The sequence below is a fragment of the Oculina patagonica genome, chromosome 4 (assembly GCF_052425735.1).
Source record: "Oculina patagonica isolate OP01 chromosome 4, crgOcupat, whole genome shotgun sequence".
NCBI lineage: Eukaryota > Metazoa > Cnidaria > Anthozoa > Scleractinia > Oculinidae > Oculina > Oculina patagonica.
The window spans coordinates 1,829,796-1,846,246 of NC_135761.1; the positions used below are offsets into that span (position 1 = coordinate 1,829,796).

At 39.8% G+C, this 16,451-nt stretch overlaps 2 protein-coding genes across 3 annotated transcripts in view; one reads left to right on the forward strand and one right to left on the reverse strand.

Moving 5' to 3' along the window:
- The window catches only part of LOC144649064 (E3 ubiquitin-protein ligase TRIM45-like), a 79,741-nt gene that overhangs the window by 10,312 nt on the left and 52,978 nt on the right, over window positions 1-16,451 (forward strand). The window lies entirely within an intron of this gene.
- The window catches only part of LOC144649053 (protein mono-ADP-ribosyltransferase PARP14-like), a 53,208-nt gene continuing 38,317 nt past the window's right edge, over window positions 1,561-16,451 (reverse strand). Inside the window, exons 9-11 of the mRNA XM_078508517.1 lie at window positions 11,413-12,985; window positions 7,306-7,635; window positions 1,561-6,525 (exon numbers count right to left, since the gene is read on the reverse strand). Of these exons, the coding sequence (XP_078364643.1) occupies window positions 6,239-6,525; window positions 7,306-7,635; window positions 11,413-12,985 (2,190 nt within the window). The 3' untranslated portion in view covers window positions 1,561-6,238. The remainder of the gene's footprint in view (window positions 6,526-7,305; window positions 7,636-11,412; window positions 12,986-16,451) is intronic.

The window sequence follows — 16,451 nt, forward strand, 5'->3', positions numbered from 1 at the left end:
ATCTTATGTGAGACCCTTCCTAGCTATGCCATGCTGATGAGTCCTTGCAAGGACGAAACAGCTGTCCATGGCTGCCACTCCACGGGTAATAGGCTGTGCGCATGCGTACAGGTCTTGGCCGGGCCGTGGAGATGTGTCGTGTGACCATTGCATTCAGTGGTTTATCAAAATAATAGTTGTGTAATGTAGAAAAACAACAAAGGAGTAATCAAAACCCGAAAAAACCACAGATGGTTTCGTCTGACGAAGAATGTAATTTCTGACGTTTGAATGACTGAATTAGGCAGAAATTACTATTCTGACGGCACGGTTGAGAGGTTCGCGGGTTGTTATGGGATACCTAGGTATATATAGGTTTTGGCGGGAGATTTAGGTCATTCTACGTCGTCAGTCCTCGTCTTCGCTTGCTTTTCTTTTTTCTTTAAAGTGTTGTTTGTTCAGCTTTTGTAACTAGTCTATTGAAAAATGCTCTAGATTATTTAGTACCCAGTTTCTCTCGAGGTCTCGTGCTGCTGCATTAGATGAGGAATACGTTTCCACTTATTTTTGGCCACTTTACTTCTAAAGGGTGGTTTTTAGTGGTTTTTCGTATCTGGCGTAGCACACAACTTTTAAATTACTCTTAGAACGAGCTGTTGTTTTTTGCAAGATTCAAGATTGTAATCAGGATACATTTTGTATCAGATGACTGTATAAGGATACATTTTGCATCAGATGACTGTATCAGGATACATTTTGCATCAGATGACTGACTGACGCATCCTAAATAAACTCTTCACATTGAATGTCTCGTGTTAATGTAGTCAGAATTTAAGACGGATTACGACTGAAAAACTTGAAAAAACTTGCCAGTTTTTTCAGGATGAGTTGTCCGTGACTGAGCTCCTTTAAGCAAGGTGTTTCTGGTTTTTTGAATGTAGGAGCAAAAGGGACGGGATGAAGTCTCCCCACCCATGACCCATACCGAAACTAAACTGGAACAGAAACGGGTTGGGTGTGCGAAAAATTTTGAAAATGAAATCAAATGATGTCGAGTTTCTGTTCGCTGGCCTCGTTCCCCGTCAGGTTAAGAAAATAAATAGCAAAATAATATATGGGTCATTTTCGAGTTGCCCTTTCTCTCTCAGTGTTTCAAAGTCAACGTGCGAAACCATTCAAATGAAAATGAGTTGTTTTGCATGAAAATGGACCGGTAGTTAAACACATTTTCGCACGTAGACTCGTTTTGAAACAGAGGCAAAGGGTGTCTTGGAAATGGCCTATATTAATAAAAATATAATTTTTGTCTACAGAGGAGTTTGATGTCACATTAACCGAAAGGTTATAAACCTCCAGATTTAGTTTTTATTTTTTTATGCGTGCTATCTTCAGTGAGTAAGAAAGTTTTGCAGCAAAAAAGAGACCCGCTGAGCGCATTGGATTACAAGGGAAAGAAATTTCAAGTCTTGTTGTGCATTAGAGTACAGCTTTCTTTTTCTCTTTGGCTTTTGGAGAGAAAAAACGAGGACGATATCGTTTCGAGAAACCACTTATACAAATAATGCATACAACCGGCCTTTACTTTTAATAATGGCAACCTTGATACATATTTGTTACAATTATGTGAACTCAATTGCAAGAAACCATGCACCCTATAGTCAGTTTTTTTTTGTTTTGCAAGTTCTATACCATAACATCTCAACGGCACAAGCTGAATAAAAGTAATGTTTCTAATATTCAGTGGCGGTTTTATGGAGACCGTGTTACCTAAACGGCCCTTGGCAACCATTATCACAGCTCATTTTGACTTTTAGCTTCTTTGCCAATAGAGAGATTAAGCATGACGTCATACGGCAAACGGCAAACGTGAGTTTGCTTTGAATCGTTTTGCTATCTTTTGTCGAATTCTAAGATAAAACCCTCAGAAAAAATGGGGGGGGGGGGGGGGGGGGGGGAAATCACCCTTTAACTTAAACAAAAGAATTACTCAGTTCCGCGTACAAACGCCAAACTGACGACGATAGAAGTGGAATTTTTGCCATTCCCGGGAAAAATAAACGTCATGCTTAATCTCTCTAATTCCTTCTTACCATACGAAAGGTCAACCTACTTACAAAGTTCACCTAGTTGATATGTTATACTTCTTTAGCAATAACAATAAAATGCTTTTTACTAGAGGCAAACCAACTCTCGAAAGGACGCATTTCTGTTCGAAATTTATTCAAGACATGTGTTTGATAACAAAAGGCTGGGATACAACAGAACTACTTTTTATCAATGGGAAAAAACTGAGAGAAGAGCTCTAAGGTGGATGACACCACCAAATATTGCGCGTTATTTTGAATTATTAGGATGACCTAGAACTACAAATTTAGCTTGTAGAAATTGTCGCATCCTGTCTTTCTAACTATACGAATCATGATCAAGATGCATGTTTTTCTAACGGCATGATGGACATATTTGCCAACAGTTTAATCCGATATTGTCGTTTTTTAAAATGTAACACTTCAATCTAGACGTTTTTAAAAGTTATTTTGCCACTAAAGCCTCCTTTGCAAGCCTGTCTTCGTGTGTATTAAACAGAATCTTCTAAGAGATGGCTCGCCTCTCGCTAAACTTAAAAATAAATTTATGATGCCGTAAATTCCGTAAATTATGGTAATCCATGAGAAAAAGTGCACGCGACAAGACCAAAAGGTGCATTTGCATTTTGGATATTGGCATAGAGTTAATGTACAAGTTTGTATTTTCGCGTGTGAAGATTTTGTTTTTCTTCTGATCTTAGGAGAATTTTTTCCTGTAGCTAAACTTTTACTGTCGCATGTCTTTGAGTTTTGAAAATTCTTCTAAAAGTACCTTGCTTTCACATAAATTATCTGAAGAGAAAGAAAACGTGCAAATTCCCGTTTGTCATATCGTTGTATCTCGATAGTATTCAACACATAGAGAGTATTTAGCTATCTACTTCTTTCCATACTACCTTTCGGTCTTGTCAGGTCCACTTTTGCGCTTTTTTTCCGACAACCTCTCCCGAATTAGCTATATACCTAATTGAAGAAACGTTGACCCTGTGAAAAGCATAAACCATCAACAATTATGACGCAATGGTGTTATGGGAAGACAACAATAGTAGGCTCAGTAATATTCTTTTCATTGATAATCAAGACATTTTGTTTCTTTCAAAGCCTTAGGAGCATGATTTAGGCAACCTGTCTTATTATCATGCTTATTCTGTCAAAGACAACAATTATTTTTCCGATTTCCCAGTCAACATTTGGTCACATCGTTCAGGGTTTACGCTTTCCATGGGTCAACGATTCTTCAATCAGTTTTTTTTTTTTAAAAGTGTACCACGATGCACCTTGTACGCAGGATGAAAATTGGCCTTAAACAAATATGAAGCAATATAGACTTATACAATAAATAAAAAATGTAGTAATTACTACCACTACGACTGGTCCCTGGGCTTTGAGGCTACTAGCAAGGTTGCAGGAGGTTGTTAATTTACAATGTATTTATTTAACTGGCAGCGTAATTATTGAGACCAAATTCGTAGCAAGCATCAACATTAAGATGCGGCATTCAATTTGATTACAGTATGGATATCTCCATTTGGCAATTACGGTCTCCAGCACTGGGATGCAAAGCCAATGAAGTTGACGAAGGCTCCTTTTTGAGGTAGAAGAGAAGGGGGTGGGAGAGGGAGGGGGAGGGGCCTTATTTACAGATTTTACGGTAGCTATATATCAAGAATTTACTGGAACACTTATTCTGTTTTGGGTGGCTACCCCAGCTTCTCTCGATGCATTTTCTTCCCTTATATAGCCATGAATATTTTGCGAGGAACCAAGAAATATAAGATGCAATTAAGGCTGATAATTTTGCCATTTATCGGAGCTTCACTTTCCTCTACTGAATTTTTGACACGGCGTGAAATTAACTATTGCTAAAAAAAAAGTCAGCATGCGCCGTATTTTCTCGTTTAAACATCAAGATCTGACCGAGAAGATGTCTGGTGAGGTAAAAAAAAACTATATGCGTTCAAGGGGGGTGACCCTTAACTACAAAATGGTTGTTATTGACCAAACAGAAAAACTGTTGAAATGCGCGTTAATGAAAAAAACTATGACTTCATAAAGTTTTTGTGACGTCATAACTTTAAAAACAATGTAAGTTTCAACAAATCAATGCTACAGTTTTTGCTTTAAATGCACTCTGCCCGTGGTGTTGATTTCAACGAAGAAAATTTAATCTGTGTGAGTTTTTACTAAACCCAGGATACTAAGGGAGCCCAAGATATGACGGTTAGAAGCCATCTATAACAACCATTGATGTAGGCAATTAGAAGTAAGTAGTACAAAATCAAAAAAGAACTGTTTCCATTATTGCCTTCAAATATTAATAGGAATATTTATTAATTAACAAAATCTTTGCCACCGTCAATTGCAAAATCGTACTGTCAATCAAGCTGACAGTTGTGCTAAAAAATTTCTCAGTTCGGCACCCATCATCTCTCGTAACCATGTTTAAAGTGAATCAAAAAAGTAAAAAAAAATCCTGTTCCAAATAAATCCTATCGTCTACAGGTCAACTATGAAATAAGTGCTTCTGGCGTTTAAACGAGGAAATACGATAAACAACATGTTGCTAACCTAGATCAAATAGTCACATCTGTAACTGATTACCCTCTCCCTAATCTGATATTCTACAACACTAAAACGCATATATAACCAATGTAACTTACAACGCGGACTGCGACCAGTAAGTGATCAGTCCCTCTGCTTTTCGATTCTATAATCATTATAATACTTGAGCCAAAAAATTTTGGATACCGGTGACACAAGTGATTGGGTTTATACATTTCCCAGCTTTTGTATTAAAATGGTCTAGTCTCCGGATTTGTTTCTTCTGTGTGTAAAATTTTACATGTAAACTACGCATTGGGCCTTTACATTAAACAGCTTATCTAGATAACACTTTTCAAATATACTCTCTGTAAGGCAGACTATTTTGCTTTTAATCTAAGATCACTGAGGGACCCGACCCTGTAACACAGTGCGCTACACAAAGTGAAATACTCTAATTCGTTAAGGGTGGGTACAATAGTAGATTTAGACTACGCTATATTAGTGTGTTGTTTTACCGTAAATTTTGACAAGAGTTAAGAGTTCTTCGTTGTGAATGGTCGACGTACAACATTACCACACAATCAACTTCCCTGACTATTTCTATCGTGAATCGTTTCTAAAATTAATCTAAGGGTTTCCTTGCAAGAAATTTTGATTTGAACTTCACTTTGCGCTGATGCGATCAAGCTACTACAAATTGCTTTGCATATTCAAATTTCCTTTTTTTTATCTTTTTTTCTACGACATACAAAAAAATCTAATACCACGCCCACATATTTGGGGCACATGACTTCTGAGGAAAGCACGATTAAATTGGGTTTAAATCGGCCACACTTTTACATCACGTCAAAATGAAAACCGTGGCTCACCTTTGCTGTTATAATACAATTTAGCTTCGTCTAGTGGTGGTTAGTCTCCTGTAACCCTAGCTGATTTAGCCTTAAACTAGGTCAAAATAACTTCGTTTAATTACAATCAGCCCCAAGCGTTTGTTGAACACTGGTTGCTAACGAATTTAAACGGCGCGGTAACCGTGAACATATCACACGACACGCCTCAAGTCACCATTACTCCGAAAGATAGCAAAACTCCGATGCGAAAATCCCGATGTACGCGTCCTTTTGAGACACTCATGCAGTTGATAACAGACCGCATATTCACTATATCCGTCATCATGGTTTTCAAATTACAATGCAAATCAGCCACGCGATCAACCGGAGCAAACTCTGGACATAAAACAGTTATTGGAAAAACGGCTCTTCCAATAGTCAAGCATTTAATGTGCCAAAATCATACTTGAGAACCAAATTATGGAATACTGATTTCATTGCTATGTTACTATGTTAATTTGTATAGTTACTTGATATCTTGCCTTTCTAACTACGAAAGTTTTTTTTATTAGTTTTCATTTGTTTTTTTTTATTGTAAAAAAAAAAACAAAACTGCTTACGACTGTTACTAAAATATATTCTACTGAAAGAATAGCATGGCTACACCTCCAGTTAAATTTTGCCACTGTTAACTTGTTTGCCCACTCAGACATCACGTGCTTAATTTGCTTATTAACCTAACTTTTTACTCACTAACGTACAAATTTTTAGAAAAAAAAAAATACGCCTGATGCGTCTGCTTCACTGGAAAGTGATCAAATACTCTGGGTAACACTGCCAGTCGTAGAAAACGACGACAATTGAAGGATTAGCAATTTTATCAACAACGGTATCGTACGTGTCGGTTACGTTGATAAGATTCTTCGGTGGTGGCGTGATGAGACCTTTTCTTCCCTCTGTATACTCACCTACAAGGACTCTTGCTAGGTACATGTACCTGTGCCCATTATCATCTGGTGGTGAATATGTAGATCTCGCTGAATAGGAGGACTTCATGGCAAAATAAACACCATTTCCGAAATAAGCCGCTTTAAAAACAAAAACAAAAAACAAAATGGATAAGGTTTCAACGCATGTCCAGCGAATGTTCTTGCTAATCGTACCATCTTCTTTATTTTTTTTGACGGATGGAATTTAGCTTCCCTTATCGCTCAATCAGTAACCGCGCAAATTTATTCAGTATATTGCTACAATGTTAAAGTGATAAAATGTGATTAAATAACCCTGGTTTACATGACTGCCGTATGAAAGCCCATTAAAGAAAAAAGGGGTTTGAAATCACTTGACTATCCAGTTTATGAAACTCCTACAAGTGTGGAAAGGGAGCTAAATTTCACTCCGTCATCGGTTTAGGCAACTTGGGTTAATTTTTGGATTTGATAGACCATATTTAGTGTTGTATTTAGAAAACATATAGTTTAAATCTCTCATAGAATCTCTTCCATGTCTTGATAATCTTTAATACGAAGATCAAAGCCAAGCCATTTCGCTCCCTCGAATGGCTGAGAAAACCCTAGCGTACTGATCGGGTTCTCTGTACGCCACATCGGGGGCAAAATAACGTGGCAATGATCTTTATAATATTATCAAGATATAGAAACGGAAGTTTTATTCCTTTGAAAAAATACCTTAAAGCACTGAACAAATTCAAGGCTTCCAAACCCGGGTCTAAATCACACCAAATAATACCAAATAATATTATACCAAAACATCAAACTGAAGAGCCATCTGCGTTCTACCATTTAGGAACAGCAAAGAAAATAATTCACATAGTCCAACACACACACGAAAATCAGGTGAATGCTTACCGTTTTCTCCACAGAAACTTCTGTTAAAACCCTTGTGGTTTATCAGCTCGCATTTAGCGCTCTTTGTTCCATGAAATAGACACATTTCGTTGCTTCCTCCCCTTTTCTCCATCCTCTGCTTGAATACTGCATACGTGTGATAAAGTGCAGGGTTTTGGACTCGCTTTATCGTAATAATCTTTTTGTCTGGACAAGATTTAAGAAACGGATCACTGACTTTTTTGTACTCCTGAGCATCTGCTACAGGATCCAGCTGAAAGAGGTGTACAGTTTCCTCCTGCCCGCTTCGATCAGTGGGTTGTGGACACCAATAAACGGGAAATACAACATCTGCCAAGAAATTTGAAAACATAAAGCGCCTGATCCAGTGAAAGATATCCATTTGGAAGGGACGAGGGGAGGGGTCTTTTGATGAATTGTCGTCAGATCGCTCCAACCAAAGTGAAATCGCTCCAAACAAGAAGTTTAGAAGTAAGTTCTTGTTTCGACTCGTGGACAATATAGAGCGAGGTATATTTACGTGTAGCGTGCTTGTTTCGATTCGTGGATTAAAAAACGAGATATTTTCACTCGAAGCGTGCTTGTTTCGCTTGTAGCGAAGTCACTTTTTAAAGGAGCAATCGGTTTTGGAGCGATCTGACCGATACCCTTTGAATAAGGATGCCCGCTTCAACTTTGAAGATGTGTTACATAAAAACAATTAAGACTATAACCGCCAAACTTGGCGACTTTTCCTTAAACTGAACAGGCAACATATTTTTGCTTGTGCCACTGACCACCGACTTGGACGTTCCCAAAGAAAATAGTTTTTGACAGCTACGATTTACAATCAAAGTCTCTTCGAGATACCGACTTTTTTGCATGAAGTATGAGTCGAAGGTTTATCCTGTGCATTGTTCTTCGAACTTATCATTACAGTTGCTTTGTAGTTTAGTTTAACAATTTCCTATCTTCGCGGAGGAAATGCAGCCATATAATTTTGTCAAAAATGGCTCGTCTGCGCCGGGTATATATTTATACACATATTCCTCAACATTAAACAAATAAACAGTGCAAATTTCACCAAGATCTGACAATTCTATACTTAAAAATTGCAAGGACCTTTCGAGGCAGTCGATTACGACAGCGAAATTAGCAAATGAAACAGCAAAATATGCGTTCGACGCTTTGTTTTTGCGACGCCATATTTGAATTGTTATAGGTAGACCGCTGTTCAATGTGCTCAAGGCTGTATCGTTACGATTGCTCCACGAAAAAGCACGAAAAAAATACGGATATTTCCGACTACTGTCGGAGAAAACATTGCGCATATAATTGCGGCGTAAACAAATCGATACACTCAAGCTGCGTTTTGTCTGGGCTCTGCGAGGGTCGGATATCAAGACAGCTTCTTCGTGGGCTTAAGAAGGATTAAACAAAAGCCATATATACAGTAAATGCTTTCGAATTATATTTGAAGATGAAATACGAAAGAATTTTGCTGTCTTTGACTGAAATTCCACTCGAACTGCGTAGATACGATCGCATGTTGTAAAGCCGATTCATGCAACATTGCTGTCAACGCGAGGTCACGTCCCTAACGACCTAGGCTGATGACGAAATAGAATGGCGCTTGTAGCGACCAAATTTGGCCTAATTTTTAACTGCTCCTAAGCTAAAAGAAGCCCCCATCTCTTGCATTTGTTTTCATTTCAATAATATCTTTGAAAAGAGCGAGTTTTTTTGGTATGGTTTATTTTTGACGTTTGTAGTTTTTAAACGATGTAAGTGCTAGTGATTATTTATTCGCGTTTAGCGTTAGTTACGCAATCCATTGTTTGTGCGACGCTTTTTATAGATCGCCTTTCAGACACACGTGCGTTGAGGTAAGAAAGCTGACATGTCACTTTTAAAATTGTTATTGCATTGACGAAGGAGAGCGCAAGCCTAATTTTGTTTTCGCGTCCTGTGTCTTTTGAGTTGGTATGCCTGTGTACTGTTATGGGGAATGAATCGAGCCGTAATGCGTGCGCACATGTATGGACACCAGATTGGCCGCCCCGATTGATTTTTGCAGGGGCAAATCTCGGCCGGGAAACTGGTAGCCACAGATGGCCTCGATTTCATGCAAAACAAGATGGCGTCCCAAACGGAGTTTAGAAACATTATTTTGCTTGAAAAAAAGGGTTAAAAACGTGTTGCCAAAATTGAAATTTTGCCAAAAATGTCATGGAGAACATTAGAAGGTTATCATCCAAGGTAGCAGAGTTGTCTTCAGCCACCGAACGTCATAAAAAGAGTGAAAATCGAGTAAGTCGATGTGTAGTTTCGTACGGAGTTCGTTCGTAGGTAAACCAGCGTATTTTCCTGCAATTATATGTTGCACAAAACTACAAATTGTTAGAATTAACGTTTTCAAGGCGCTCGGGAAAATGAGAAAGGAAAGTTACACCTGGTAGTAAATGAATCAGTCCCTCCAGTTATCATACCTCCCAGCAGAGTACCAGTGGCGCTAAAAGGAAAGTTCAAAGTAGAAATTGAGTAGAAATCTTATCAGTGTTGGTGTCTTAGAGAAAGTAGAAGCGCCATCTAAGTGGATGTCCAGTGCAGTGGTCACAGCAAAATCGAATGGGAAAGTCAGTGTTTGCATCGACCCTAGACCCCTGAATGAGGCACTCTGTCGAAGCCACTACCCCTTGCTGTCATTGATGACATTCTTCCTGAACTAGGGAAAGCACGAGTCTTTTCCAAAGCAGATCTGAAAGATGGCTTTCTCCAGATAGAATTGGATGATGAGTCTAGCCGCCTAACCACGTTTCAGACGTTTTAATGCAAAAGGGTCAGTCAGTCACATATGCAGGTCGCGCGCAGCACAGCAGATTTTCTCAGATCGAGAAGGAACTTCTGGCTCAAGTCTTTGGGCTAGAACACAATCATCATTAAACGTTTGAAAGACGAATAATCTTGTGGACCGACCTCAAACCTCTGGTATCAATTTGCAAGAAGCCACTTGCCTCAGCGCCGAAGCGGCTACAGAGACTACTGCTCCAACTCCAGCAGTATGATGTTAACGTGAGTACAAACCCGGTTCTGACATGTAGTAGTAGGCATCCGTCAATTCCAGAGGATTATAAAACAAAAACAGTTCTGAAATTACCTAGCTGATATCCTATCAAGAGCTTCTTTCAGAAAAAAAAGCTTCTTTCAGTCTAAAGTAGAGGAGGAAACTGAAAAGAAAGAACCAGAATCTTGATTTTGATAAGCTTCCAATTGAACTAGCACATGGGCTGCAGTGGGACACTGAAACAGATACATTTAGAGTTAAGGCATCGCTGTCACCAAAAGAGTTGATTGCTGACACAAGGCGAGGATGTTTGTCGACAATAAGCTCCACATTTGGAGACGGAAATGGCAGAGATCCCGCCGAAACGCAGAGGTTAGAGACCTCGTGCTGCTTGTATACAAAAGCTTTCCTGGGGGACAGTGGCGCATGGGTCAAATCATCAAAGTAGTTCCGGGAAGAGATGGTTTTGTGCGAACCGTGTTAATCAAGACAGGAGCGTCGACGTCATTGGTGCGACCCATACAGAAACTTTGTTTATTGAAGGAATCAAGAAATCTATGCCGTTATTGAGAGACGTTTTGAACATTGCTGTGATTGAGATATTGTGGAGATTAAGAAACATTGCCGCGAGGGAGACATTATGAACATTGTGGACATTGACATTGATATTTGACTTTTTGCTTAAAAGGTTAAAATATGTAACGCTTCACTAGAGTGCGCATAAGATGGGGTGTTACTGGGTTTCCTGTTTGTCTTCCTGCCGTTTGAGGTCACGTGACCTTGTTGTGCCTTCGTGAATTTAATGGCGTTCATGAAAGTCGTTTTAGTTGCTGTTATTTTAGGTATTCACTCGAATTAACCATCGCTTAAAGATCGTATGAGTTTGGAATAAGGATCGAAAGACGATCGAACTTTAAAGGCCAGTAAGCTTGAATGAATTTACCTTGCTTTGGAACGAACCAGAGGAAATTGGCCCTTACACTCACAGATGATAAGATATCTCACTATCTGCGTTTCAAAAAGAGAAATGGTTTGTCTGCTATAAATGTGTATACCGCACGTACCTTTACGAAGGTCAATCCTTCGAACGTCAGTGACATTATGGTATGCATCCTCCTGAGTCATGGCACGATAGTCTATTAGGTACTGCTTTCCATCCTTCTCAATAAAAACACTTTGTTTCTTCTGGCGAAAGGCAAGTTCAATTTGTGCTTTGAGTCTGCTGTCATATTCTTCAAATTTCCCTTTAGATTTGTACATCCACTGTATATCCACAGACAACACTTCAGCTTGGCTGCGTTCATGTTCTTCTTTTTCCACTTCATGCAACATTTCGTGGATCTCACTTATTACTTGGACAATGTCGTCTAATTGGCCATCTACCACAATGTGCTCATGTTCTACAGTGATCTTTACATCGTACCGAAGCGAAAGGGTGTTAAGAATTTTCATGTGCTGTTCTCTTAGGTTTTCAGTTAAAGCAGTTTTGATTTTTTGCTGCTTGCAAGTTTCACTGATAACATCACTGACTGCATTTGATGCCTTTTTGAGATCGCTGTTACAACCAGCAACTATTAGAAGGTCTATCTTTCTGTTGTCAGCTTCAAATAATTCTTGGTTCGCTGGGGTAGTTTTAAGTTCTTTTTTTCCTCCAAGACCACATCTCAAAGCACCAGCCATCTTTTCCAACGGTCCGATGAATTTTCGTACTAATCCAGGTTGTGCGACAGGCTTTTCACCGGATTCTTCGACCATTGCCAATCGAAACTCCTTGATCATGGGCTTTTGGAAAATCGTCATCTTGATAAGTTTCAGTGATACAGGATTCTGTTTACTAAATTCATGGGTCGCAGACAACATTGAAAGTGCACAGGATTTCGCGGAAATTCCAAGGTTGCCAGTCCCAATGGCAGGAAATGAAATAGATGTGATACTTCTTTTCTCGGCCTCTTGAAGACATTGCAGAACGGCGGCTTCCAAGCTCTTGGGAGTCAAACGACCGGCAGCGGGTACAATAAGGTAGAGATGTCTTGCCTTTAATTCACCAGCATTTATGACGGTAACAGAGCTATGTGTTTGAGGAGAACACCTGGAACACTCGGTCTTGATGGAATTGCCCCCTACTTGTAGAATTGCCTTTCCCGCTGCACTGGCCGCGACATCTAGCCTGCAGTCTGAGATGAGAGCAATGGCATCAGTGGTCTCTTGGGTGATGTCACCAGGTTGAACTTGAAAGCACAAGGTCCCCACAGTTGTTTCTAAATGATCTGGCTTCCTTTCTTTAACAGGTGAAAATGTCGAAGTCTCAGGTGGAAAAGCGGCAGCTTCGGCAGCCTGCTGTAGTTCTCTTTGTGTGCTCTTTCCAGCTAAAATCTGTCTACTTCTTTTTGTCTTCTGCTCTGCGGAGTGGAAGGCCTGGATAGTGTCTGCATCTTTTTCGTACAGTACAAACCTGACGTCTTTCAATGTTGTCTTTGGGTTCTTTTCGTTGTAGGTTATAACTTCATCAAAGTAGACTTCGGCCACTTTGTCTCGTGGAAACTGAAGGATACCTGTTCCAATGGCAGCAAATGCAATGGATTCCATATTTTGGTTGTCTGCTTTCTCTAGACACTTTGTAAGCAGTCTCTTTAGGACCTGAAAGTGTTTCGTAACACGTAATTAGCAGTTATTTTTTACATCTTTGAATCTAATTGTTATATATCGCTAAGCCAAATGATGATGATGACGATAATTAATTAAGTAATTAATTAATTAATTAAAATACATGATACATATGGTCGGACTGCTATTGTTTTACCAGATCAACTTTAGCGTTTTTTAGATGTTTTTTAGATGCTTTACGCGTTGCGTCAAAGGGTAAAAAAAGTTGAGCGAAACCCGGAAATTGAAGTTTGTACACTAACTAAGGGTCGCTCTAAACAAGTTTTGATTGCGGTTGTTCGCAGATGTCTTCATCAGAGAGCACGATATTGCTAACAGAGGAACAATAGTAACCTGGGAGCAGGTGGATGCTCAAATCAACCACAAAAAGTATAGCAGAAGAATTGAATGTACAATAATGTCTCGAAGCCGACCGGTTGCAGTTCCATAAGAGCGCACAGCGTCTTCTTTTTACGTTTTGGATTGTTGCCTTACTGACATTATTCGTGAGAGGCAAGTTATTCGTGAGTAAAAACCAGTTAGTGCTATGTTATTAAAACTGCAATTAATCCGATTGGCTATGCTAGCTGCTATCGTTTCCAGTTGTACAGTGCACACCGTAGCGGGACAGTTGAAACAAAATGATAGCGGCTTCCTCATAATTTACTGCGAAATAAAAATCTTGAACCAGCAGGCAGAAGGCGACACTTATTTTCAATTATTTCTGGCGACCGACGCATCACTTCGACGAATCACTACACAACACAGCACACGACATGGCGTGGCAAAAAGGGCGAGGCCCTGTTATGGGGGGTTCAGTTATCCCTTATCCCTTTTATTCGGAGAACAGTTATCCCTTATCCCTTAAAGTATCATCAGCGTTATCCCTAACAGTATCTTTGTTGGATTTATCGGAGTAAAGAAAAGTGAAATCGTATTTCTAATGGTTATCAAGAGTAAAAAAAACGTTTTCAGCTAAGACAGCCGTTACTACATCCCTTTCAGGCCATTCCCTAAGACAACTAGAAATATTCACGGTATTTGAAAGTGATAGAAAAGAAAAGAACCTTTTCTTTTTCAATATTGAATTCTTGTCGTTTGAGCAGAAGCCACCAAAAAATCATCCCTGTGATTTGGTCTAAGTGCTGTAGGCGAAATACATGTAAGAAATAATGATCTTCTTTTGTAGTTTGATGATGATGGGAATGGGGGGGGGGGGGGGGTGGGGTTAACGATGATAAACGAACAAAACAGGGGACGGCCAAAGGAAACATCGACCACTCTCACCCCAGGCATATCTGGGACAAAAGCGGTGCTCTTTGGGTTCAAAGTGTTGCTTAAACTGACTCGTTACGACCGATAACCGATCAAGGGTGTAAAAAGCAAAAGTGTAAAAAAGACAAGTTGAGTGTGATAGAAACAGAGCCCGGTAGTCGCAGAGCTTGTTTTCAATTATCCCTTAAACTAATCCTGTTATTCCTTATCCCTTAACTATTTTCCCCGTTATCCCTTATCCCTTAATTTATTTTTTCTGTTATCCCTTATCCCAAATACCCCTAACAGGGCCTCAAGGGTGGTGGCACCATGTGGATGCCGCAAGCGCACTTGAAACAGAGCAGAATAATAGCAGACAAGTTGTTTTAGGCATAACAGAGCATCACCCGACTGTCATTTCATTGCGAAAAAAAAAACATAAAACACCAATTCCTTTTTTGGGGGCTCCATAGCATGCCTGTCTCAAAAGCAATAAATGGTTGATAAAAGAATAACTGTCGCTCCCCTTCGCCTATCTTAAATGCGAGTCTTAGTTTGAACAAATCGCTACGAAACTCTCCAGTCTTTCAACTAGGCGAAATATTCGTTTTAAAATTTTCAGCGTTTTTCCAATCAAATAATACAGTTGAACCTCTCTAATACGGACACCGAAGGAACAAAGCAAAGTGTCCGTATATGAGAGGTCTCCCCTATGACGTCATTTTTGACTTCATTGACACTGTTTATATGGAGGAGAGTTGTCCCTGGTAGGAGGGTTACCCTCCATACCGAGCCACCCCGGGCGAGAGAGCTTTTCATACGTTTCTTTATAAATAGCTGCGAACTGTTTATATGAGAAATTGCAAAGTAGGCTCGGGGACAGGGTGACTCTGGGTGGAGAGTCACTCGCTTTGAAGCTGGGTGACCCTGGGGAGCGAGCCAACTTTTTTCCATAGTTTATTTTTTCCTCGCCTAGCAGGGACAAGTTGACAATACGGAGCATGCGCAAATGCTGCGATCGGCCAAAACAACATTGCGGATAATTTGAAATCGATGTCGGCGGTAAATTTGTCCAAAAAATGGTCTTGGTCGATGTTTCAGCGTTCCTGATTTAAGAAAAGAAGGCCGTAATAGATGTTTCAAAACAACTCTCGCCAGTCTTTTGAACCGAGAGGGCCATGTTTTGGCTCGGTCAACGGGGACCACTTTTGTCATATAAACGCTCGGCAAAAGATGGCTCGGGGGAGAGGGCAACCCTCCTACCAGGGACAACTCTCCTCCATATAAACAGCCCCAAGTGTCGAGAAACTAAAATAAGGCCCAAACTTGTCTTTTATCTCCATCTAAATTGATTAATATACATCATTGATTCACACTATCTACCAGGACAGTACTTCATTCTAGATCTCAGCTAGTACTCAGCTAGTACTGCTTGTGCTTTTTTGCCGTTTTCACGGTGAATAAAGAGCTGTTATCCTTGCGCTTGTGCTTGCGTCGCTAGTGAAAGTTTACCAGGCTTAACACAAGCACAAGGAACAAAATTCTTCCTTATCTTGTGCTTGCGTCTGGCCGTGTCTAGCCAATGAAAGCACTCGTTCCAACATTTGAACAAAGTCGCAGAGGCCGCGGTTGATTTTGATAAACGTTTTCCGAGGTTGTTCGTAGGAGTGTTGACAAAAAAAAACCCACAAGCGTGGACTCGAGTAGCGAAAGAAATGGAGATAAATGCTTTCTTTAAAAATAGCTATAGCCCCAAATGTTTTGTTTTTCTCCTTTTTTGCAGTCGCTTTCGCTTTCTTCGTCACAAGAGTAGAGGAGACAACAACACTCGAGGCCTGAGAGTTTCTGCAGCAATATTTGCCGAGAGAACGAAGTCGATAACGTAGCCTTCTAACTAGTAAACATCGTATTCTCATCATGCTAATGCGCTTGTGCTTATGTCGACGTTCGTTTTCACTTGGCACAAACTACTTATGCTTGCGCTTGTGTTTGTGCTTGTGCTTGCGTCGCTAGTGAAAACCAGGCTTCAATCAGGACTTAAATTGCCAAAAATTAAAATAATCGGAAATTTTCATAAGATTAGAGTGAAAACTAGTTTTACCAGAGGTGTGAAGTTCTGATGAAATTAAAAAAGATTGTCTAACAAAAGAATCCGGTTGCTTGTTTTGGGATATAACGAGTATTTGAGGATTCTTTGATTAATGGC